The sequence below is a fragment of the Balaenoptera physalus genome (assembly GCF_965194825.1).
Source record: "Balaenoptera physalus genome assembly, chromosome: 7".
Taxonomy (NCBI): domain Eukaryota; kingdom Metazoa; phylum Chordata; class Mammalia; order Artiodactyla; family Balaenopteridae; genus Balaenoptera; species Balaenoptera physalus.
Window position 1 is genome coordinate 36517820 of NC_138886.1, and position 25915 is coordinate 36543734.

The 25915-nt window shown below is 41.6% G+C and overlaps 1 protein-coding gene across 4 annotated transcripts in view; it reads right to left on the reverse strand.

Moving 5' to 3' along the window:
• Window positions 1–4325: 4325 nt before the first annotated feature.
• RECK (reversion inducing cysteine rich protein with kazal motifs) overlaps window positions 4326–25915 on the reverse strand; it is a 75251-nt gene continuing 53661 nt past the window's right edge. For 3 of the 4 annotated variants that reach the window (XM_082468597.1, XM_082468601.1, XM_082468598.1), the window contains 10 exons: window positions 24985–25121; window positions 21976–22116; window positions 19710–19898; window positions 18068–18190; window positions 15882–16053; window positions 9400–9592; window positions 7916–8126; window positions 6647–6720; window positions 5627–5782; window positions 4326–4795 (listed from right to left, as the gene is read on the reverse strand). In XM_082468597.1, the coding sequence (XP_082324723.1) occupies window positions 4574–4795; window positions 5627–5782; window positions 6647–6720; window positions 7916–8126; window positions 9400–9592; window positions 15882–16053; window positions 18068–18190; window positions 19710–19898; window positions 21976–22116; window positions 24985–25121 (1618 nt within the window). In that variant the 3' untranslated portion in view covers window positions 4326–4573. Of the gene's footprint in view, window positions 4796–5626; window positions 5783–6646; window positions 6721–7915; window positions 8127–9399; window positions 9593–15881; window positions 16054–16151; window positions 16333–18067; window positions 18191–19709; window positions 19899–21975; window positions 22117–24984; window positions 25122–25915 lie in introns of those variants that run through there. The other variant, XM_082468599.1, reaches the window with a different exon arrangement.

The window sequence follows — 25915 nt, forward strand, 5'->3', positions numbered from 1 at the left end:
CCCAGACTCTCCTGCTTCTGTATCTTTGCTTAAGCCGTACCTTCTACTTAGAATGCCGCACCTCAAAGCAATCTGGCAAAGCATCCCTATTTCTACCAGGCCCAGCTCAAATCAAGCGCCCTGGGAAGCCTTCTGTCTGCTCCTGATTAGATTTTCTCTCCCCCTCCTCACACTTCCCATGACACGTTGTACAATAAGGTTACCTATTCCTGTCTTGTACAGGCAAACCATAGCTGAGGGCAAGACCACTCAGCTCTTGGTTGACAAGTTTTCTTACTAGAAACTAATGTCCCACAGTTTGTACTGAAGACATCCTAATGTCTGTGACTGATGCCACTAGGGACACCAGGACAAGCTCACCGACGCACTGAGAAGTAAGCCTTGCCTCTGTTGGCTGCAAAAAGACCATCCCTGCCACGCCCCCTACTCTAAGCAAGCATCTAGGCCAGAGGAGGTGGAAGAGGCCTTCGCATTGGATATGGGATTGAAGATTTAAAATAACCAGGACAGAGGCCTGAGAAATGAAGTGAGGCTGTTTAAGTAACTGGAGGAAAGCACTAAAGTTATGAAATAAGACAGTTGTTCTTATGGGGTTCTGCTACCTAGTTAGAAATAGGGGTCCACCTAGAACAGCCGGAGGCAATTACTGGAAAAACAAAACTTTTCATATTTATACTCTAACAAGTTGAGACTGCAAAAAACTGGCTTTATCTTAAGGCGAATGCTGTTGGCGGCCCTGACCATCTTACTCTTGTCCTCCTGCACCTCGACTTGGTTGGGGCAGCAGTGTGTGCAGCCCCTGACTAGCCAGCTACGGCTATCCTGCTCCCCTTGGCCAACTGACTAGGGTTGGGAATATTACCTGATCCTGAAGGAAATACAAGGGACAACTGTTGAGGGATTTCTGAGAGATGTTTTTTCTTACTCATAAGAGGTGCTGGCAGGAAAAGAAGGCACCACGACTCTCGTCCCCTTTTTTTCTCACTCAGAACGCTGTGCTTGAAGCTCGGCTTGGAGCGGAGACAACCACCAGGAGACCATGACGGAGCCCTGATCACTTTACCATGGACATCAAATGACGATTTGGTGGCACGAATGACATGCATTTGCTGTCCCTGGTTTACAGAAAAATGACTTAGGAGAGACTAACAATTTAGTGTCATCCAGTGACAATCAAGTCTTAAGCCCGGGTCCTCTGTCCCAGAGCCCTTGGGAAGCTCCCTGATAGAGCTTGCTCTGGAGCGAGGCATCCAGGAGGCAAACAAAATCTTCCCCAAGTTGGCTTGCTTCTTTATGCACTGATTTAAAATTTCTGCACTCATCACAGTCTCTCCTTTTGGTTGGCACTTTTGCTCTGTGGATAACAATTACTTTATTATCAATCACTTTGGATAATTCCGTTTTTCAATAGGTCGGTCTCACAGGGACCCTGTTGGTTGTTCCTGGGCTCTGGTGGCTGACGGTTTGACAGCTCCAGGTGTGCACCCGGCCTGAGGGCGAGGCAGAGCTGTGTGCTCCCAGGCTGAATTGGTTTGGGGGCTAATGGCCTGTGAGAGATGCACACACCCCAGAGGACACATCTAGCAGAAGGTTTCTTCTAGGAACTGAGCTGTTTCCTGTGAGAAATCCATTCCATCTGGTTTAGGTGGGGCTGAAGCTCTCCTGATTTTCCTTCTCTGCCACAGAGGTGAGCATGTGACCCAGGCCAGGCCTACGACTCTCCTAGGGTCCATTCCTGTCCAGTTACTTCCTGTAGGCTGGATAGGGGGCCATCTCATCTGTTTCCTAGTGCCTTGGCCTCATCACCCATGGCCATAGGAGCCTCTGAATCTTTCTCTGGAGTCCCCTTTTCATGCAGTTACCTCACCTGCTAAATTGTCCCCATCCTGCAGAACCGTTTTCTCCTGGACTTCCAGGCCCCCCCGCTACTAGGTCCTGGCAGAATTACAGGGGCGCATGGGCCTCATTTCTCTCTCTCCCACAGCCCCGCTGTCTCCCACAGGGCCTCTATTAGCCTGCCTGACACACTAGGGCAGAGCCAACCAGCAGGGGCTCTGTCCTGCTTCAAGGCCAGGAAGCCACTGACACCCTGTCCATGAGGCAGCCTGGCTGTGATCACCACAGACACTGGCCAGTGGGGAGCACCGTCTCCTGAACTGACCAGCACTGGGCTTGTTTGGCCAGTGACTATCTATCGTCAGAGTTCTCATGATTGTGTGATTGTGTCCTCAGGGCAGGACCAATCTTTAGATCTTTTCCTCCCTTGATATTCCCCCTCCCCCAAACCCAAGCACCGCTCTCATTCTACTGCTTTTTTAATAAGAAATTTAGTCAGTCCTGGCTATTGTCCTATCCTGATGAGAAAGGGCCTCTGCAGTATACTGTATCATTGTTCACAATACTCATGGTCCCGCCCCCAGCTCCTTCCCTACTGCCTCCCGCCAACACACACACACATACACACACACACCAGAAGACGATGCATCCCTACCTTTTGAACTCGGGAGTGACTTGCTTGGGCTGGTAAGACGTAGGCAGAAACGACAGTGTCGCTTCTGAGCAGAGACCTAAGGGCCAGTTGTGGTTTTCTTCGTCTCCTTCTTCTCTTTGTGAGGACACTGGGTGGGTCCAGAAGTGAAGACAGTATAGGGAAGAAGTGCAACTGACCTACAGCAGACGTGTGATGGGAGCAAGATGGAGGCTTGGGGCTTTAGCCTCCACTGACTGACAGAACCTTTCAGACCGGCTGATCAGTTCTCTTTTTCCCAGGACATATCCTGGGGCTGGAATATTGGGCCGAGGCAGTGGGGGGTAGAACTCCCTAGTCTGTTCCTGGTCTTGGAGGGCCTGAAGCTCTCTCGGTCCTGAAGACCTAAAGCTGGAGTCTTTGTACTTGACTTTCTGCCACAGCCTGGCCTCTGGTCACGCCTGGGTCTGCTCTGACCAGCTCTGTTCCAGCTGCTCCGCTTTCCCAGGTTTGGAGTAATAACACTCCCATAACTTCTTATTCCAAAGCAAAGGACATAGCTTGCCCAAGAATGATCAGTGGTTTCATTTAAAATGTGCACATTGCTTGGAAATACACATAATCATATAAAATTATTTTATTAAAATAGAAAAGCTTTCCAGTATATTGCATTGAAGACATTTATATAGAAAAAGCAATTGCAACAAACATGCTACATCACCACTGAGAAATTTTGAAAGCTTTAAGTGCCCACTTTTAAACAACATTTTGGTATAATATGCATATCCCTATATTTTTCAGAAGGTACATATAACACTGAAAAAAACACTTCATGTAAAATCTAAGTTTAGGTGCATATAAACAAGAAGTATTACACTGAATAGCTTATTTCAAACTGTGAAACACATTCAAAGTATTCAATTTCTTAGACAACATGCAAACATTTTCAAACTTAGATTGACACTTTTAAATATATAAACCACAATTCTTTATAATTCTATATCAAAAAAGAAAGTCAAACAGAACACTTATCTACACTGTGCATATCACAAAAAGCAAATGTGTCTTCATGAACGGAAAGTACTGGGTTAACACACATGATTGTCATTTTACAAATATGGCTATTCACCTTCTTCATAATAAAATAGAAAAATCATGTATTATTTACATGAACTACTAATTATTTCACTTTTTGGCAATTACATAAGTAGCAGCAATTGGTTTAAAGGTCGATTTTTAAAAACTCTAAATTTAACTTGGATGATACCAAAGAATATACATCTGGTTAATATAAAAATGCATAATACAAGTCGCTTTGATGGGATATGACTTCTCCCTTTCACAAAAGTCACAGACACACATTAGGAACCACTGAGACTGTCACTTACAATATATTATATGAGTGCCACTTACTTAGCTTGCTTTTGCTTACCACATTAAATGGATTCCTGAATTAGATTTCTGTAAATTAAATTTGCATGATGATTTATATGATAATTCCAAAGATGTCTTATCTTTATTTCATACTCTAATAGCAGTGGCTCTTTGCTGTGACCCCTCACTTCTAGACAGAGTAGGGAATATCTGTAAACAAACACACACACTCTAGGGGCACCTTAACACTAAAAAGAACTTGGAAATGAAGTTTTTGTGATACGAAGCCCATAGTAAAGTGAGTTATCTTTCTACAATGTGACCATCTCCTTTACCAATGATACAGAATTTGTTTTAGAGCGGGGGAGCCATCTAATGAGCAAACTGTAAATTGTACGGCAGCGATCTGCCAGAAGGAGACATCCTCTTTTCATTAGTACGGCAGCGATCTGCAGAAGGAGACATCCTCTTTTCATTAGTACGGCAGCGATCTGCCAGAAGGAGACATCCTCTTTTCATTAGTATTTGGAAGAATGTGTTGTAACATTTGTAGAAACAAAACAAAACCCTTACTAACACTGGTGATTAAGAAAAATACTGTGTGGTGCATAGAGGTTAGAGGTGACAAGTGCTTTGACTTGGCCACTATTCAACTATAAACCAGCAGTCCTGTACGTCTTTTCCAAAGTAGAAAGATTAGATCGAGGAATAATTTGCACTTTTCACGGGCAGTCAGTTGTGTGTCCAGACCCTGCGCAAGGCGAGACCCAGGCTGAGGAGGAAGAGGTGGGAGTGGCAGGGAGGCTGGGCCCTGGCAGCAGCAGAAAGCACGCTGCTGGAGACCTGCACCTGAGAAATGATGAGGGCGGACAGAGGCACGTGGGCCGCCAGAGTAGGGCTGTCGGAGTTGATAAGGGATTCGATCTTCTCTGCTTCCTTATTGCAAGCCTCAATCTGAGAGAGGATAATCAGATTCTTTTAATATAAAATCACAGAATCCATGAAAAGGTCAAGTCAGACAAATTCCACAAATATCCCAACACCAGGAATACGCTTTCTCTTTGTCCTTCTTTTCTTACCCAAAGTAGCATTTTAATAGTCTTAATTTATTACACAAAAAATAACTGCATCAATGGAAATCAAATGAAAAAAGCCATGACCCACACTGCCACTGCCCTTTCTTTTCCCACAATCCTGTTCACCCCTTCTCCACGCTTAGAAGTTATCTTTTCATGCTTAAACATAGTCACAGGGAGTGGCCTTTCAATGCCCACCCACACATCAGGAGGAAAGCAATTAGACTTAATGAGCTTCCTAATTGTGGCAGTTTATAAACGGCTGTATTCACCCCCTTCACTGGAGCCCTCACTATGTTGATGCTGAAACTTGGGCCTCCTGAGTGAAGTTCACCTCTAGATTGTGAGCTGGCCCATAAGACCAGCGCTGGGGGGCTCCTCCTCCCCAGTGGGAGCACAGCCCTCGGGAGACAGGAGTCGGTTCCGGCTTTGTTACTGCGTGACCTGTGTCAGTCCCTGCCTTCCCTGGGCCTCAGCCGCCTCCTCGTCTGGACGATGAGCAGATGCCTTCCATCTCTGCACGCTCTGAGTCACAGCATCTCAACCTCTCCCCTCTCCCACTCCTTTGCGTTCTGTTGGCCGCTGCTAACCTGGTGCAGCTCCGTCCCTCAGAGACTGCCATGCTTTCCTTCCTCCTGCCCTCGCCCCCTCCCAGGTCCTCCACACTTGAAAGTAACAGGATGGCTGCACAACAGGTGCTGAACCCCACCTGCAAAGCTTTTGGATGATGATCCACAGGAATGATCAGGATCACGATTTCTGACTCGATGCTGAAGAATCCAAACACGTCACACTGCGGGACAGACACGTGCATGCGGATCTTCTCAAGTATTTCCAGAACTGTTATTGGCTTTTTGTTTGCCACCTAGAGAGAGAAAAAAATTCATTACCCGAAAAAAAGAAGAATTCCTTAGGACTGCCTAAGCTGACTTGCCACCTTGCCTAAGCCGCCTTGCCACCTTGCCTAAGCCATAGAGGCTCTTTTAACCAAGGAACCCCTAAGTGCGGGGCCCCAACAGGGCCTTGTTGGCCGAATTCTAAAATATCCACAGAGCCCATTCCAATGGGTTTTTTTTTTTTTTCTGACTGCTGAGTTTTCTGGCTGACATAAACACTCTCACCAAGAGCACTTTTTTAAGGGACAGTTCTGAGTTGGACGCCACAGGAAAAGAATTAAAGCCTTCCTGTAAAAATACAGGTGTTTTCATATAAATGGGCATAATTTTCTAGGTAGTGGCAGGTGTTGGTTGCTACATTTCTAGAGACGAGTCTCTATAACAGCAAGCAGAAAAAGTGATGATACAGCAAAGGGCAAGGGGCAAAACCATCAGAGGAACGTGGCCGGTTCTGGACGCAGCCCCCGGCAGCATGGGGACCATGTGAGGGCTGGCAACCTTGAGACCATCTGGGCATGACCAGTCCCTGGCTGCCTGGTCTGCCTCCACTATGCCAGCAGGGAACCTTTTCTGAGAAAGGCCCGGGCTGACGGATTGCAGAGCAAGGTCACCACACAGCCAGGCTGTAGAGGGAAGGAGCACAGGACGTAGCCAGACACCTTGAGTTCAAACCCCAGTTCTCCTGGTTGTGAGCTACTATACGGCCTTGGGCAAGTTGCTCCTGTGCAAATTAGTTTCTTCATCTATAAATGTCATGACCCATTCTGTCTGTACGATTACTGACGGGTTTATCGATAAGGTTTCAACAGTACATGGCACATAAAGCAACTTACCTTAGCAATAGTATCCAGTTTTTCTTTGTCAAATAAAACTCTTAACATCCCAGCACATAACGGGCAACAAGCACCTGTATAACAGAAACCATTTTATGTGTGTTCAGAATTAGAAACAAAGAGAATTCATAATAGTTGGTGAAATGACCAGCCCTTCATTTTGTGCTGGGAAAGTCACAGCAGTCCTTCCTGATGACTGCACTTTTAGATATGTTCCCTGACCAACCTGGAGTCTTATAATCTATACATTTACCGAAATCCTTCCTCCATCTCTGCTTTCCTCCTGTGCTACTTCTCAGGCGGGGCAGCGGTGGTTTAATACAGCACAGGGAGAGCTGGCCTTTCAAGACAGGCAGGGCCTAGACCCTGCCCTGCTCAGAACTCACTGTGTGATCCCGGGCAAGTGTCTCCTGTCTGCGAAACACAGGAGCAAGTGTTTCAGGGGTTCCATGAGTGTTTAATTGAAATTTAATTTTAAAAATTATTTTAAACCGTTAAACCATAATAAAATGTCAGACCATGGTCTCCAGGAGGAAAGAGGCTTTGTTCTGCTCACTGCTGTGTCCCCAGTGCCTAGAAGGTGTTTAGGACATAGTGGAAGCTCAAGAAACATTTGCTGAGTTCATGGACAGAGGAATGAACTTGTTAGACTCCAGATTAATCTGTTCTGTGCAGACTTGGGATAAAGTCTCTTCTGACACCTCTGTTTAACCGAAGAGTATGAGACTGTAAGGTAAGCTGTTTGAAAACTGTCACCGCTTATAATAGCCTGTACGAAACAAGACTTTCCTGATTATATGCAACCAAAACAATTAAATTAGATGCTAAGGCCAATCTAAGACAACAACTATCTTCTGTTTTTCTCAATTTAAAATGTTTGTGTTCATCAAAACTACTTCAATTATTCATTCATTAGTGACCAATTCCTTATTCATTAACTTTATAATATGCAAACACTACGCATTTGAACTAATAACCATAATTCTAGCAATTATATATTGCTGTTTATCTATTGGTGTTTAAGGCAGGATTGAAAAAAGTTTTCCACATTGTTTTAAAATCACCAGACCAGATGATGTCTAAGGCAGATCCACAGCTTTTTAAGGTTGGCCCAGAGTAATGCATCTAATCAGCATCAGCTGGAGTCAAGACTTTCTGGAAAGTTTAAACACACTAGTCATCTCTCTTCTCAGTGACTCACTCTCTGGAGACAGATATGCAAATCCTCCCAATTCCACCCCTGCCCCACCCCCAATACCGCCAGCCTACCGGGTGGGATGATGGGCTTGCATTCGGTCGCTGAGAGCGAAGGACACTTCACAGCAGCACACTCAGTGACAGAACTGTGCTCGGAGAGGACCCCGACGGCCTGGCAGGGCCCATAGTAATCGACCGCCACCCGGTCCGAGTAGGCAGCACACACGCTACTGTAGGTCTCCCCGTTGTGCCCGCAGATGGGCTCTGGGGCTCTGCAGAAGGCCTGAGGGCAAGAATGCACACTTAGCCTATAAACCTCTGTGGTGCACTTTTCCTAACCAAGAGTGCAGAGTAGGTCTCCCTATTTTCAGGAAGGAAAAAAGACAGTATAAATTCTTGGACCCTCTGAAGTAAGCTCCTGAGGTTGCTAAACATGGGGTGGGGCTGGGGGCAATAGGGCTGTCCCAAGATGAATTGAAGAGATTACTTTTCTCAGCCTCTCCAGGACTTGGGTACTCGACTTGGGTACTCGTTCTCTGTGAACTGATATGAGATAAAAATCCTCCCTCCCTCCAGACTTCCATTATTCCAGAAGAACCTGTTAGAAGAAAACAAGACCAATCTTCATGCAAATTCAGAGGCCTTATCATTTCACGCTGGGTTTGGGATAAGGAGAGGGAAGAGTGGAGAGATCAGGAGAGCAGACAGACTGGATCCATGAGGTAGGTTAGGAACATGGAAGAGAAAACTTGAAGCCAGGAACAGGGAACAACAGGAAGAGAAGACTGGGAATTCACAGTAAAGGTATCAGTGCACTTGGAACATGATCTCTGAGGGGAAACAAGCCCAGGGAGATGAGCTGAAGGGATTTTCCGACAATGAAGACCAGGAAATGAGCAGCCAGCATGTCTGGTGTCAGCCAGCTGTGGGCAGGGGATGCTGGCCCAAGGCTGGGCTTCCCCCAGGCAGAGGGCCCAGCACACAGATCAGTGCTACTGTGGGAGGCCTCAGTGGGGTTGTCCTTGGGGTTATTTTTAACATGAATACAGATTTCACGACCCTCAAAGACTGAAAGATAAACTGATGTAAGACAACATTAAGTTTCAGAGAAATTTTCAGTGACCTTTCATACCTCAGGTAGGACTTCAGTGGGAAGAGTGGGGAAAGAGCTCTTTTCTTCGTTGTTTTACCTGGCATTCTTCCTGGGCTGTTTTCTAACGAGGGCCCGCAGAACTAGGGGAAGTGAAGATGCTGCTGACTAATGCCAGGGGGTGTGAGACTTAAATTCTTTTCCTAATGGTTGGCGGCAAGAAGCCTCTCTCTTCTTGCTCTGTACACTAGATGTGCAAAGGTTCACACATGAGCAAGGGGGCCCTCCAGTGTTAGGAGGAAAAGCCAGCCTCGGGATGGCTCATTTTTGGTGGAGGACTGAGTGCTCTAGATTTGACGGGATTCACAGCAGACCCTGAAGGGGTCTCACTGCTGATTCATGTGTAAAAGATCATAAGCTGATTTCACGCTCAGTGTACTTGGGTTTGTCAGGTAAACAGTGGTACCTGGCACGGGCCTTTGTATAAGAGGCTTTTCCCTCTCTGGTACAAAGTGCAGAGATTGCTGTGCTCCATGTGGTTTGTATCACAAACAGGATCTCGGACCTGGTCACAGGTGAGCTGTCTTGGCAAACACTCATATTGGCTACATCCAAATTTATCAAAAGTTGTCAGGCAGACTTGTGGTTTGGGTATGCATCTGAAAAACACAAACGCAGCACCATGAGCCAATGTCGTAAGGGACCATGGTGGGGCCGGCAAAGCACTGACAGGGCACAGGAGGCTGAGGAGAAAGTAAGAGAGCAATCAGAAACAGTCCCTGTGCCCAAGAGCTTATGGAGAGTGGGGAGTCGAGCGTGCATGTAAAGCAGGCTATCAGGTAGAAAATCACACACCAAATGATCGTGGGAATGAGTCATTCTGATTGGGGAGCCTGGAGAAAGCACCGGGAGGAGGTAGAACCAGGAGGATGAAGGCCTGCCAGGCTGAGGGAGCAGCAGAGCAAAGGTGTGATGCCTGAGACCCTGTGGTGCTGGGGGAGAGGGCAGGGGACACCAAGAGCAGGAGCAAAGTATGCTCAGGGTGGAAGAGGCATGATATGAAGCCATCAAATGGGCTGGGGCCCAAGGCTGGAGGCCTTCTCATTAGTAATAAATGAAGCATTTTCAGAGGCTTAATTATCAGCTTGGCTAATATGAGTCTATCTTAAGAGAAGGCTTCACAGTATGTGCTGAAAATTTCAGGTTTCTGTGCTTACAAGGCTGAGGACCTGATGCTGGCTGGTAGTGAATCACTGAGAGAATGCCACCCCCTGAAGCTGGGTTTTCCCAGTAATACCTGAACCTTGCTCCATTCTCAATCTCTGAACTTCTTCAGAGGGGTTAGGGAGGATGGTTCATTTCTTCTTTAGACTCTTTTTGCCTCCCTCATTTCTATAAAGGGTACTTATAATTTTCTATAACAAGATAAGACCTACGAAAATGTTTAGCTTTTACTGGGTATTTGAAATAATAGGATACACAAATATTAATCTATAAAGTAAAAGGAGAAGAATATATTAGCTAGCATCATATAATTTCAAAGGAAATTACTTCTATTCTTTTTAGAGATAAGCTTCCTGCACTGAAATCACCACCACCACCATCACTACTACTAATGTGGTTGCCTCTTCTGATGGGATTTAAAATTAGGATGCATGTAAAGAGAAATTAAGAAAACAATCCCATTTACAATCACATCAAAAAGAATAAAATATTTAGGAAAAAATTTAACTTAGGAAGTAAAAGACCTGTACTTGGAAAACTATAAGACACTGATGAAATAAACTGAAGACGACACATAAAGATGGAAAGATATGCCGTGCTCATGGATTAGAAAAACTAATATTGTTAAAATGGCCATGTTACTCAAGGCAATCTACAGATTCAATGCAATCCCTATAACAATACCAATAGCATTTTTCATGGAACTAGAACAAATAATTCTAAAATCTGTAAGGAAACACAAAAGACCCTGAATTGCCAAAACAATCTTGAGAAAGAAGAACATAGCTGGAGGTATCACTCTCCCTGATTTCAAACTATATTACACACAGTCATCAAAACAGTATGGTACTAGCACAAAAACAGACACATAGATCAATGGAACAGAATAGAAAGTCCACGAAGAAACTCATTCTTATATGGGCAATTAATCTATGACAAAGGAGGCAAGAATACACAATGGGGAAAAGACAGCCTCTTTAATAAATGGTGTTGGGAAAACTGGACAACTACATGTAAAAGAATCAAATTGGACTACTTTCTCACACCATACACAAAAATAGATTCAAAATGGATTGAAGACTTAAATGTAAAACCTGAAACCATAAAACTTCTAGAAGAAAACATAGGCAGTATGCTCTTTGATATTAGTCTTAGTAATATTTTTTAGATATGTCTCCTCAGGCAAGGGAAACAAAAGCAAAAATAAACAAATGTGACTACATCAAACTAAAAAGCTTTTGCACAGCAGAGAAAACCATCAACAAAATCAAAAGGCCGCCTGCTGAATGGGAGAAGATATTTGCAAACGATATATCTGATAAGGGGTTAATATCCTAAATATACAAAGAACTCATACAACTCAACATCAAAAAAAACAAACACCCAATCAAAAAATGGGCTGAGGATCTGAATAGACATTTTCCCAAGAAGACATAAAGATGGCCAACAGGCACATGAAAAGATGCTCAACATCACTAATTATCAGGGAAATGTAAATCAAATCACAATGAAATATCATCTCACACCTGTCAGAATGGCTATTATCCAAAAGACAACAAATAAGTCTTGGTGAGGATGTGGAGAAAAGGGAAACTTCATGTGTGTGCGAGTGCACACACACACACACACACACACACACACACAAATGGAACATTACCCAGCCATAAAAAAGAACAAAATCTTGCGACAACACGGATAGACCTAGAGGGTATTATGCTAAGTGAAATAAGTCAGACAGAGAAAGACAAATACTGTATGATTTCACTTATATGTGGAACCTAAAAAACAAAACAAATGAACAAACATAACAAAAGAAACAGAGTCATAGATACAGAGAACCAACGGGTGGTTGCCAGAGGGGAGGAGAGTGGGGAGAGGACAGAAATTGGTGTGGGAGATTAAGAGGTACAAACTTCCAGTTGCACAATAAAGGAATCACAGCTATTAAATGTACAGTATGGGGAATACAGTCGATAACTACGTACAATAATATCCTTGTATGATGAAAGACAGTAACTAAACTATTATTTCAAAATGTATAGAAATACTGAGTCACTATGTTGTATACCAGGAACTAACACAGAGTTGTAGGTCAATTATACTTCAAAACAAACAAACAAACTCATAGAAAAAGATCAGATTTGTGGTTACCAGAGGCAAAGGGTGAGGGGAGGGAGAATTAGATGAAGGTAGTCAAAAGATACAAACTTCTAGTTATAATATAGAGATGTAATGTACAATATGATAAATGTAATTAACACTGCTGAATGCTATATATGAAAATTAAGAGAATAAATCCTGAGAGTTCTTAGCACAAGGAAAAAAATTTTTTTTTCCATTTCTTTAATTTTGTATATATATAAGATGATGAATATTCACTAAACGTATTGTGGTAATCATTTCATGATGTATGTAAGTCAAATAATTGTGCTATACATCTTAAACTTATACAGTGCTATATGTCAATTCTATCTCAATAAAACTAGAAGAAAGAAATTAGAATGCATGTAGTAATAATTTTACAGAAATTTAAGACATTTGAAGAGAAATAAAGAAAAAGAAGAATATTTAGAACTTCACTATCTATTAACATTGAAGGAATGAGAACAAAGAATATCAGGAGAAATTTGGTAATTTTGGAAGGAAAAACATTACCAATTTGAACGTACAAAAATAAGAGGATCAATAGGAAAGGCTGAGACTCTGGTGGGTAAATTAAAATAAACATGATCAGGGCAGGGACTTTGTCTTGCTTACTATTGTGTCCTAGTGTTTAGAAAGATGCCTGGTATATCCATAGATACTTGATGAATGACTACAACTTTATTTATTTATTCTCAACTTCTTATTTTTTAAACAATTAGTTTTTGAACAGATGATACAAGCCCATGTAGAAAGTGAAAAGACACAAAATCATATACAGTGAAAAGTAAATCTTCCTACTCCTTGTGTCCCAGCCACCTAATTCCCTTCCCCAGAGGCAACCATTATTATCAATTTCTTATTTATTCTTCCAGAGATATTTTATATAAGAATAAGCATTTATATACGCTGACTCAAAAAGTATGTGCATTTAAAATTTTGGTAGCCTTGGACAAATTGCCCTCCAAAGAGGATGTACCAATCTTCACCCCAAAACCCTCTTGTATGGGAGTGCCTACTTCCCCACATTTTGTCATCAAATTTTTTACCTTTACCAATCTGGTAGACAGAAAATGGTACACAATTGTAGTTTTACTTTAATTTACATTTCTCTTAATATGAGAAAGGTTAAGCATTGTGGTAGATTGGCTAGATGATCATTCATCAAATTCATTTAATTTTCTTCCTGGGCATACATCTAGGTTACATTTCCCAGCCTCCCTGGCAGTAGTTCTGGCCGAATGACTAAGTTCTAGACAATGGAATGTGGCTGGAAGTAGAGATGAATTTTTAATCTGGCCTGTAAAAGCTTCTCAAGAGCAACCTCCATCATCTCCCTTCTCTTGTCTGCTGGACAGAGGAGGACTAGAGGCTGTAGGAGCAGAGTTGCTAGATGGAAGGATCCTAAGTCTCTGAATCACATGTAGAAAGCCACCTGCTGAATACCCAAATGGACTGTATTTGAACTTCTACTATGTTAAAGCACTGATATTTGGGTTTGTATACAGTAGCTAGAGTTACTCCCCCCCAGCTAATATAAGCATCTTTTCAAGTGTTTAAGAACCATCTCTACTTCTTCTCCTATGTTTACGTCCTTGGTCCATTTTCTATTGGTTATTGATCTTTGCCCATTTTTATACTAGGTTGTTCATCTTTTTCATTAATTAATTTATTTATTTATTTTTGGCTGTGTTGGGTCTTCGCCTCTGTGCGAGGGCTTTCTCCAGCTGCGGAGAGCGGGGCCCACTCCTCATCACGGTGCGCGGGCCTCTCACTATTGCAGTCTCTTGCTGCGGAGCACAGGCTCCAGACGCGCAGGCTCAGTAGTTGTGGCACACGGGCTTAGTTGCTCCGCGGCATGTGGGATCCTCCCAGACCAGGGCTTGAACCCGTGTCCCCTGCATTGGCAGGCAGACTCCCAACCACTGCGCCACCAGGGAAGCCCTCATCTTTTTCATATTGATTTGTAGGGGTTCTTTATATTGTAAGGACATCAGCCCTTTCTCTGAGATTCTTCTCAGTTTGTCATTTGTTTGTTACCATGCAGAAAATTTTCATTTTCATGTAGCTGCATTTTTCAAACTTTTCTTTTATATTTATTTTGTATTATACCCAGCCAGCCCTTTCCACTTTGAGATTTTATTGTTTTATTATAAAAGCAAGCCAACCGTATTCAGAAAGTTTAGCAAATAGAGGGAAACAAACAAATACCAAAACAACCCTCAATTCTACCTCCCAACACAACTATATTATCCTTTTGATTTATTTCTTTTTTTTTTTTTTTTAAATTACTTAATTATTTTATTTATTTTTGGCTGTGTTGGGTCTGCGTTTCTGTGCGAGGGCTTTCTCTAGTTGCAGCAAGCGGGGGCCACTCTTCATCGCGGTGCATGGGCCTTTCACTATCGTGGCCTCTCTTGTTGCGGAGCACAGGCTCCAGACGCGCAGGCTCAGTAATTGTGGCTCACGGGCCCAGGTGCTCCGTGGCATGTGGGATCTTCCCAGACCAGGGCTCGAACCCGTGTCCCCTGCATTGGCAGGCAGATTCTCAACCACTGCGCCACCAGGGAAGCCCTGATTTATTTCTTTATCATGTTTCCTTATGTATAGCACCCTGTCTTCCTTCCATAGCAACTCTTTGGGCTTAGTTTTCATGATGTAAACTTTGCTAGATGGGTGACCAACTCTCTTTGCTAAAAGAAAATTTAAGTTTGTTAAAATAAATTTAACACACGAGAAAATCTTTCCATCCCTTCATGCTGCACCAGGATTTTCAGGATGGAGAAGCAATTGCTTATTCTCCACAAAACCTTCATAAGGCAAGGACTGTGGCACTGGGACATGTCCTGCTCAGCTCTCTGAGGTAGTCGGTGAACACTCCAGTTCTAGAAGCTTGAAACCTAAGTGAATCATCAGGACCCTCACCCTGCAGCCACCACAGGCAGAAATCCGTCATTAAGGCGAGGTCAACTGCACTCTGAGCTCCTGAGGAAACTGCAGAGAAAGGAGCCCCTAAACAACTTCATAAAATACTGAAGCTGCACTTCCAGAGATTTCTCATGTCCCATCCCTACAATGGAGGTAGGTTTTAAGTAGAATGTTTCCTCTTGCCATCAGGCATAGGTAGCTAGTAACAAGAATGCATCTGCCTCTCTTGTCTCAGCTGCCACCTCTCCTCGCCTCACACTTTGTTCCAGTCTTACAGAACTGCTCTAGCTCCCGGCATACACCACGCTCTCTACTCGTTTCCAGCAGCCAAGATCTTTGCTCCTGTTACTCTCTCTGCCTTCACCAGCACCACCTTTCCTCCACCGTAAACCTTGCTGTCAGTCTCCTCCTCGTTTTTCCAGCCGACTATCACATGCTCTAGAGGCTTTCCCAGGTTCCCCCAGGCTGTGTAAACTGCTCAACTTCTGGGCCCCCAATCAAAGCATGTTACCAAGCAGCTTTACCTGGATCTTTCCCTCTAGACTCCAACTTTTCAGGGCAGAGACCACCTTAATTCATCTTTGTATTTTCACTGTCTGGTATAGAGTAAGTTGTGACCTTCAGTTGAAAAAGATAAGGAGGCATTTGACTTACCTTTGGTTTTTTGGGCAGGGGTTAGGAGTACATGGATCCTTTGAGATGCATGATCCAAACTCAAACTGATGGTCTTGGAGGCCCACACAGCGAGCAATGCAGGCGCTGGGGTAAGTGCGTCCATTCTGCCCACACACAGGGACAAACTGATCTGCACAGTTACAGGGCAGACCTGAAGGGAGGAGAGTGCCTCAACAGTGTGCATTTGTATGGTCCCCTTCCCCTCATGTTTCCTAATTAAGGCAAACCACTAACAAGCACGCAGAGGTCTCAGGTTAAAATAGAATTTTAATAAGTCAGAAAAAAAATCCTTCCAATCTCTGACAGTGTTTTTAAAGGTGGCAAGGTTCTGAAAAGCCATTTGTCTGCATAACGACTTTCCTTTGTTCCATTTATTGCCAGCTAATTGAGGGCCTCCAGATCTTGATTCCAGGGGTAGAGACGAATAGAGCTATGGGTAGGAAAAGTAAAGAATGTTTCTCCCAGTCTGGTATATAAAATCTGAAATTTAGATGTTTGATTCTGGCTTAGGGGATTTCTAGAATGTTAAAGGATAATATCAAAACCAAGACAAATAATGAAGGTTGTAAATGCCTCACATAGGTTCCTTCCATCTCCTTAGGGAGGGGGAAGAACAAGAAGGTAGTAACTTGGGAAATTATTGTAACTTGAGACTTAAGAATTTTTATGAACATCTCCTTCTGAGTCCTGTGTGGACTGGGGCACTCTCTGAGTCCCCCAAAATGTGGTATACCTTGTGGCCAGTAAAATCTCCTTAGAGTCTGCTAGCTAAATAGTCATTAATGTAATTTATCCCAGGACATGAGGGGCTACACACTACAGGGAAAAAGCGTCCTGCTAGTTGTAAAGTTCAACTTCCAAAAACACTTAGATGTAAGTAAATAAATAGAAGTCTTCTGTGTAAATCCTTAGTTCATTTTTCATCCCCACATCATTTTAACTGTTTCTCTAAGTAGAATGAATTGTCCTCATCAGACCAAGCAGACAAAGGATAAAAATAAAGGACAACAACAACAGAACAATAAAGCAGCAAAGGCTGGTACTCATTAGGGTGGATAGAGGATGGCGTGGAGCTAGTCCTGCCTCTACTTCCTCATCAGTCTGCCTCATCACTTCTTATTTCTGATCTCCTTTTTATTTCCAATGGGCTGGGGATACAAGGTTGGTAAAACCCTATTCTGTTCTCTTCCTACCCCACTCCATGTGTAATACCAACTCCATGGAAGGAGAATCAAGCTGCTGCTGCAGCAGCAAGAAATGGAGTAAGGGAAGCTACCTGATTCCTCTTCACCCAGAACCGAAGGTATTTCAGATTTGGGAAAAAGCAGACACCAGCAGATACCAGCCACTGTGCTGTTGCTGTTGACAACCGTAGCTTCTTCTCAAGAAAAGAGCATCCCATCGAGCTAGGCTTTTCATTTATTGCAGCTGGTGTGAGCATAATACCAGCAGCATAAAGCAAAGGAAAGTCAAGAAAGTCGTATTCTTGACCGATTGTTCACAAAAATTCTTAAGTTTCAAAATTACAATAATTTCCTGAGTTACTTTCCTGTTTTTCCCCATCCCTAATGAGATATGAATGGAAGGAATCTATGTAAGGTGTTTACAACCTTTGTCTTTGTCTTGCTTTTGTTATCACCCTTCAACATTCCAGAAATCTCCCAAGGAAGACTTGACACATCTAACTTCTAGATTTTATATACTAGATTGGGAGAAACACTCTTTACTTTTTCTACCTATAGCTTTGTTTATAGGGGTCCCTACCTATATGAATTCAGTAAGACAAGGTAGGACAAGAAAGAAGGTGGTAAAAAAAACATTAAAACAGAAGCAAATTTAGAAAATATATGGACACTTTAGACCATAATGGTAGGGATAAATGGGTATTTTAGCAGGTAGAAAAATTACATTTAACTAAAACCATCCCAATCACTGGCCCTGTTCTTTTTGACTCATGGAACTCCAAAAGGACCCTAAGAAACCACTTAGTTTAATGCCTTCAATTTATAGAGGAGGCAACAGATCCAGAGAGGAAAGTACCTTGCTCTCAGGTTATGTATTAATTTTACTGTGAAAATTTGCAGTTAAGGCAAGACCAGAGAAGCTGCCTTGAAGGGAACATGAGTACAAAGGGATGAGGGCAGCTTCTGGGTGACCATGGTTACCTGTGAAGGTACGACGGTCATCTTCTGAGCTGTGCTCACTGAGACACAGGCGGGTAGAACACACCAAATTGCCAGCAAAACAAGAACAGATATTGCAGTCAATATTAAAGGAAGTTCCATGACCTGAGAGAAAGAGAAATAAAATGTTGATCTATGTCATGCATTTATAAATAAATCATAAATTAAAAAATTTAATAGTTTAAAGACCTCTAAAATAGAAATTCTTGAAAGATGACTTCTGAATACACAAACTAGGGAGTTAAATTTGTAATACTTACATTTTTGTATTTACCTCCCACCATACCCCTCAAAACCCCTAATGTGCTCATCTCACCAGACTGCACCTTATTCTCTGAGAATGTTTCTGGCTACCTCTTTTGCCTCAAGTGCTCGTTCCTTTCCTCCTTCTGGAACTTAACTCATCTTTCCAGGACCAGCCCTGATGCCATCTTTGGGTTGAAGACTCTCCTGATGCCCTGGCAGAAATGACTAGCTCCTTAAAGTACATACATTTGGTCTGCTCCTTTTTGTGGCTCAAATTCTCTCCCATCTTAGCATGCAAAGCATGACCTCAATCCCTCATCCCAGTTTCAGCTCCACAAGGCACTAGTATGTTCTTTTGTATAGAATAGGCATTTAATCAGTGAAAGCTTATGGAAGGAATGAACTTGTCTATCTTCAGATGTTTTCTGTGATTCAAGGTACATACATTACATTTTAGAATATGGACTAAGCAATGAATACCTGACTTGCTGGTCTAAGCAGAAATTTGCAAGCCCTTTTTAGCCAAGAGTACTCTTCTTAAAATAAAATCTCACACAGAAGAGTAAAACAAGAGGCATATACAAGCTGAACTACTCTGGTTGATGGCTAGGGGGATGGACGTAGAGGTAAGGATAGCAGAATGAGCACGTGTAGTGGGGAGCACACTCTCAAAAGTGGTATTTTTTCACAATTTTTGAGGTTATATATTGATAAGAACAGTTATTAGGGCTATAAGCAAAAGATGGTTAAGGAAACAGTGAGAAAGCAAGACTCTCAGACTTTTAGAGAAGGCGATAAAGCGGGGCACCTGTTAATGTGCTCTCTCACAATCACGGATCAACAGTGTCGTTTCCATCCCCCAGTTTGCTTTGCATGACGTCAAACTCTGAGTTTTACTTCTGGGAAAGGGGCAGAGGGGAGAGAGACTGTTGAGGAAGGGGTGGGGAGGGGTAGACCTGTGTCCTTGCCTGTGGAGGGCAAGGGCTTTGGAGTCGAATAGGCCTGGGACTGAATTCTGCTTTGGTCACTTACTAGTTGGGTGACCTCTCTTACCATCAGCTTCCTTACAATAGCACCCGTATCAAAGAGCAACTGGGAGGATTTAAGGAGATAACACAGGCCAAGACTTAGCATAGTGCTTGGCACACAGTTAAGAGTTCAAGTGTTAGTTATTATTAGCTGTTAGTCCCTCCTTGATGAGGCTTCTAAGAGGGTTCCTTAGAAGTCCTCATGTTCTGTATAGTTGAAAAATACTTCCCTGGAATATCTGCTTTGTAGACTTTACTTTCTGGTGAGAACCCATCCAATGTTCTCCCTACAAAATTAATATAACTAATCTCATGTTAAAAACAAAAAACAAAAACAGTTCAACACTCACTTTTTCTTTTTCCTCCAACAATACAAGACTTCTGAAGGTCTATACAGTGCATCTCTATACAGTTTTCTAAGAGTCCACTTTGCCCACATGAGCAAATTTTATAACAACCAACTTCCCCTGCAGATGATGGCACTTGGATCAGTGTCCCTTGACGGACAATAAAATCAGATGCTTCTCCCAATTTGCAACCTGTATAGACAAAATTAGCTGAGAGAGCTGGTATTGTTCTCTGATATTGTTTTATGACATTAGATACACTTCACACAAGTCTTATAGGTACTGTGTGGCCACTAAAGATTATGTAATAGAACTTTCACTAAACTAAGGAACTGCTTTGGTTCACTGGCCAAAAACGTATCCTCTCAAACAAAAATTCCATATTCTGTGAGATGGTGGTGATTAAAGGACATGTACCTCAAAGATAGCAATAGTTCTGTACAAAAATGCTATAAGATATGTAGTTTTTTATTTCTTTAGGCTTATCAAATGTATGTTAAAATCACAGTTTTTTTTAATTGTTACTGTATTTTTTATTAATTTTATTGAAGTATAGTGATGTACAATGTTCTGTTAATTTCTGCTGTACAACAAAGTGATTCAGTTATATATATTCCTTTTCATATTCTTTTCCATTATGGTTTATCACAGGATATTGAATATAGTTCCCTGTGCTCTACAGTAGAACCTTGTTGTTTATCCATCCTATATATACTAGTTGGCATCTACTAATCTCAAAATCCCAATCCTTTCCCCCACAACTCCTCCCTTCCCCTTGGCAACCACAAGTCTGTTCTCTTATGTCTGCGAGTCTATTTCTGTTTCGTAGATGTGTTCATTTGTGTCATATTTTAGATTCCACATATAAGTGATATCATATGATATTTGTCTTTCTCTTTCTGATTTACTTCGCTTAGTGTGATAATCTCTAGGTCTATCCATGTTGTTGCAGATGGCATTATTTCACTCTTTTTTATGGCTGAGTAGTATTCCATTATATATATATATATATATATATATATATATATATATATATATATATATATATATAGCTCACATCTTTTTTTTTTTTTTTAATTTATTTTTGGCTGTGTTGGGTAATCTCTAGGTCTATCCATGTTGTTGCAGATGGCATTATTTCACTCTTTTTTATGGCTGAGTAGTATTCCATTATATATATATATATATATATATATATATATATATATATATATATATATATATATATATAGCTCACATCTTTTTTTTTTTTTTTTTAATTTATTTTTGGCTGTGTTGGGTCTTCGTTTCTGTGTGAGGGCTTTCTCTAGTTGTGGCAAGTGGGGGCCACTCTTCATCGCGGTGCATGGGCCTCTCACTATCGTGGCCTCCCTTGTTGTGGAGCACAGGCTCCAGACACGCAGGCTCAGTAGTTGGAATCACAGATATTTTTAAAATGGAGTATGGCGACTGACTAGTTTTAGAATAATCTTGGTCAGAAAACTTTTAGTGATGGAAAACAAGTACATCTTAAATTCAAAGAAAAGTTGAATACTTGATTGGACTTAAGGAAAACCCATTTGTTTCCAAATTTAACAAGATTTATTATGATGCTATAGCTGATATATTATAGCATTACACAAATATTATACATGGTCCTTTGAGACATCATGCTTATTTAATCTTTTGTTCCTTTTTACTTCACACATGTTTAAAAATGTTGATTCTAACATGATAAAGAAACATCTTCAATTGGGAAATAGATATAAGAAAGCAACTATATTCTAAAGGGACCCACAGAGAGATAAAGACCATAAGAATTCTATGGGATAAAAATTTTTCAGCCTTAAAATCATATGCGTTTCAGCACAACATTAAATTTATGAAGATAATTACACATCCGATTGAGAATGCTATTTCTCCATGTTTTAAAGGAAAGAAAAGAAAAAACACGAACAATGTGCAGTACATCTTCTCAAACATTATAGCATAGAAGACAAAGTACAAAAAGCTGGCCCAAGGGTCTTTCTTCTTTTGTTGTCAAGAACCCTACGACTCGTTATGAGAGTCTGGGTTCGGATTGAAATTAGGTTACAATCAAAATGACTGTCGAAAATTACATTTGTCTTTGTCTTTTTCTGCTTACATAAATAATACATGTTGGAAAAACCTTGAACATTATAGAAAAACATAATTTAGAAAATAATCTCATTCCAAAGATAACTCCTGTGAAGAAACAGCAGAGGCACGTACTCATACCCACCCCACACCCCACCCATCTACCTCTTACCTTGAACACAAGAGTATGGAAGGCAGGGATCACCAGACGGACACCCTTTCCGGTTTACCTCACAGAGCTCATTAGCGGGGCAAGGATTTGGGTTACAGGGATGAGTTACCTCTTCTACAATGTTACCTAAAGTACTTGGTCCTGAAAAAACAAAAACAGATCAGTTTAACCAACCCAAAAGAGTAGCAGAGGTCTGTAAATTGTCTGAGTTAATGACATCTGGAACAAATGGACAGCTCATGAGGACTGATTCTAGTAAGCTATTAAAATACTCAGATTCCTTGATCATTTGTGCATTTAGCATAAACATACATTCATTCATTTGTTATAAATAAATGTTATTGGGTGTCTACAATACACCTGGCAAGGTTCTAGGCACTAGAGATAGAGTAGTGAACAAAACAGACAAACCTCTGACATAGAGTTTACGTTCTGGTCAGGATATAGACAATAAATAGACACTGTGTGTGTGTGTGTGTGTGTGTATGTATGTAAATAAAAAGTCAGATAACAATAAATAATAAGCAGTGTAAGGGGATAGAAAGTAACAGGTATATTTTGAATAAGGTAGTCAAATAGCTTATGTCTAAGAGGGATAATTTAGCACATTTCACCATAAATGATGATAATTTATTATGGTAAGATGGACCCTATACCATGATTATATTTCTTAACTTGTTAAACAATGACCAAGGAAGAATCTCATTTAATATACAGTCATCCCTCAGTATCTGTGGGGGATTGGTTCCAGGACCCCCATGAATACCAAAATCTGAGGATGCTCAAGTCCTTTATATAAAATGGCATACATAGTATTTGCATATAACCTAAGTACTCTCTCCTGTATAGTTTAAATCATCTCTAGATTATTTATTTATTTTAATTTTATTTATTTATTTATTTATTTTTGGTTGTGTTAGGTCTTCGTTGCTGTGCACGGGCTTTCTCTAGTTGCGGTGAGCGGGGGCTACTCTTCATTGTGGTGCACGGGCTTCTCATTGCGGTGGCTTCTCTTGTTGTGGAGCACGGGCCCTAGGCACACGGGCTTCAGTAGTTGTGGCTCGCGGGCTCTAGAGTGCAGGCTCAGTAGTTGTGGTGCACAGGCTTAGTTGCTCCATGGCATGTGGGATCTTCCCGGACCAGGGCTCGAACCTGTGATCCCTGAATTGGCAGGCGGATTCTTAACCACTGCACCACTAGGGAAGTCCATCTCTAGATTATTTATAATACCTAATACAATGTAAATACTATGTAAATAGTTGTAAATAAAATGTAAATGCTATGTAAATGGTTGCCAGGTATACAGCAAATTCAAGTTTTGCCTTTTGGAACCTTCTGGAATTTTTCTTTTCCGAATATTTTCAATCTGCAAATGCGGAACCTGTGGATATGCAGGGCCAACTATATGTGTGATATTTAAAAAGAGTATTGAAATTTAAACAAAAGCATTTCTTTAAGATTCCTCCCACTGAAATAGTTTCCTTCTACACATATATTTGACTGCTCTAATAGCATCCAGGATTGTGAATACATTCATTTTGCCTACTTGATTTTAGGCCTCTAATGCTAAAAGAGGTAGAGGGCTCTTGGAGTTTATCTCATCCAGCCCAATCATTTTATAAATAGGGAAGCTGAGACTCAAAGAAGTGATCTGCCTATGATTCTAGTCTAATGCTCTCTTTTTTTCTATACTGGTCACTAAGGCTAAGGGACACAGTTTGTTTGTCTTGAGAAAATATAGCAGATATTTTCTGCTATGTTTTCTGCTATATATAGCAGGATGGCAATGGACCCACAGATAAAAACATCTCTCCCAGTTTCCCTTACAATTAGGGGTGGTTTTCCCTTACACTAGGATATGGTGGCTAGAATTACAGTAGTCATGTGATGATAAATACATGAAGTAACCTTGATGATGGAAGCCAAGCACTAAGGATGGTGCAGAAAGAAAAAGGAGCCTGGGTTCCTGATGATGGAGCCACTATAACAGCCCTGGACTATTTACTTCTGGGCTTTCTTTTGCTTCTATCTGTTCTGTTATTTGCAGTTGAACTTAATCCTATCTAACACAGGAAAACAAAGCTAGCAGGAGCTGAATTCACTGCCTTTCCAGCTAGCTCAAGGCACTAATGCCCCCTGGTGGCAGCCTAAACACTTCCCTTACCCTAACTACATGGTGTGTGAGTTCTACTTGTTACTCCCTGGTTTCCACCACACATAGTCACCTCCTGCCAGGAAGCTTAGCTCCAGAATTCTTCAAGGAGATACCAACTTATTCTTCTAGCTCTTGGTAGGAGTATTTGGCACAGAAAAATTCCATTTTTCATGTACTAACCCAGACCATCATTCCTTACCCCCTATTTGGTGGGTAAGTCCAAGCCAACACCTGGCTCAGGTCCACTGATATTCTGATGACAGAAAGCTGAAGACTCCCTAGGGGAAATTCCACTTCTTGGTCAAATCATGGCAAGGAGACAGCAATGATAAAGAGCTGGTTATCTGAGTATGCTGGCCCCTGAGTCACCACTTAGAATTCCTGATTGATAACAGTTCACTACCTCCTCAGACTGATATAATAATTGCTTCCGTGTCCATATTTTAAGATGGGGGGGATTGACATATACACACTACTATATATAAAATAGATAACTAATAAGGACCTACTGTAAAGCACAGGGAACTCTAATCAATACTCTGTAATGTCCTATATGGGAAAAGAATCTAAAAAAGAGTGTATATATGTATATGTATAACTGATTCACTTTGCTGTACATCTGAAGCTAACACAACGTTGTAAATCACCTAGACTCCAATAAAAATCAAAAAAAGAAAAGAGAGAAAGATGACAGTTCTTTCCTGGGCCAAAGAGGCCAAGCAAGTAAGAGTCTGCAGTTGAGGTAGTATCATTAAACCGCATGTTCTCAACAGAAGGATGCTCATCCAAAGCAAACATCAAGGGCAGAGACAGAAGGGAGAAGCCTTTGAAATTAAAAAAAACAAAGTACTTACTGAGATATGTATCCAAAGGTATACAGTTCTCCAGGTCATCTGTAGGTGATAGAAGCTCACAAATACTTTCAGCTGTGTGGTCTTCAGGGAATTTGTTCTGGTCCCCACATTTCTTCAGAATCTCCACACAATCTGATCTTGAAAAGGAATACACACACAAATTTAGGGTTTGAGGAACTGCCTCACGTTGTCTAGCCAATATCAATTCTGTTTCAGTTTTCATAACTCAACAATGTTTCACACTTTATAGGTGTAAGTATGACAAAAGAGAACAGGAGTGATAGCAGACCTTATTAGGTTGAGGAGTAAGTAATGTATTACCACATCAAAGCATGCCTAACTTTCTCCGACCTGAGATCAAAGGCCTTGCTCAGATTTTACACTCATAATTACTGTTACTACCATCAGTGTGGCTTTTCACTGTCTTTGAAAGGAAATGAACCTAGGCTAATCTGATTTGCTCTTTGCAAAATCATACATTGTCTCAGGACCTTATGCATGCTTGCTTCTTCCTTTCTTCTTCTATCACTCCCTTCCTGCCGCTCTCTTTTTAAAAATCTGCTTTGTTATCAACATTAAGGTGTTTGGCCTATAACAACTGGAAAATCCACTACTTTAAAATTTTCTGTCTTCAATAGGGATTTGACATCTATAAAATTTCTGTGCTAAGAGTCTATAAATTTCCCACTTGTTGCCTCTTGCTTGTCACCCAGTAGTTACCCCTCATCTCTCCCCTACTCAGGCCACCCTAAAGTCATGTCAGAGAACAGATCTGGACCCTATTCAAGGTTGAAATAATCTGCAGTCAGTCATCAAGTGCCCAGCAGCACTGAGCCACATACCATTACCTTAGGGGCTGGATATTACCTTGGTTTTGGAAAAAAAGATGCTTGAAGAGCAGATGACACAGATTACTATGTAGTTAATGCTT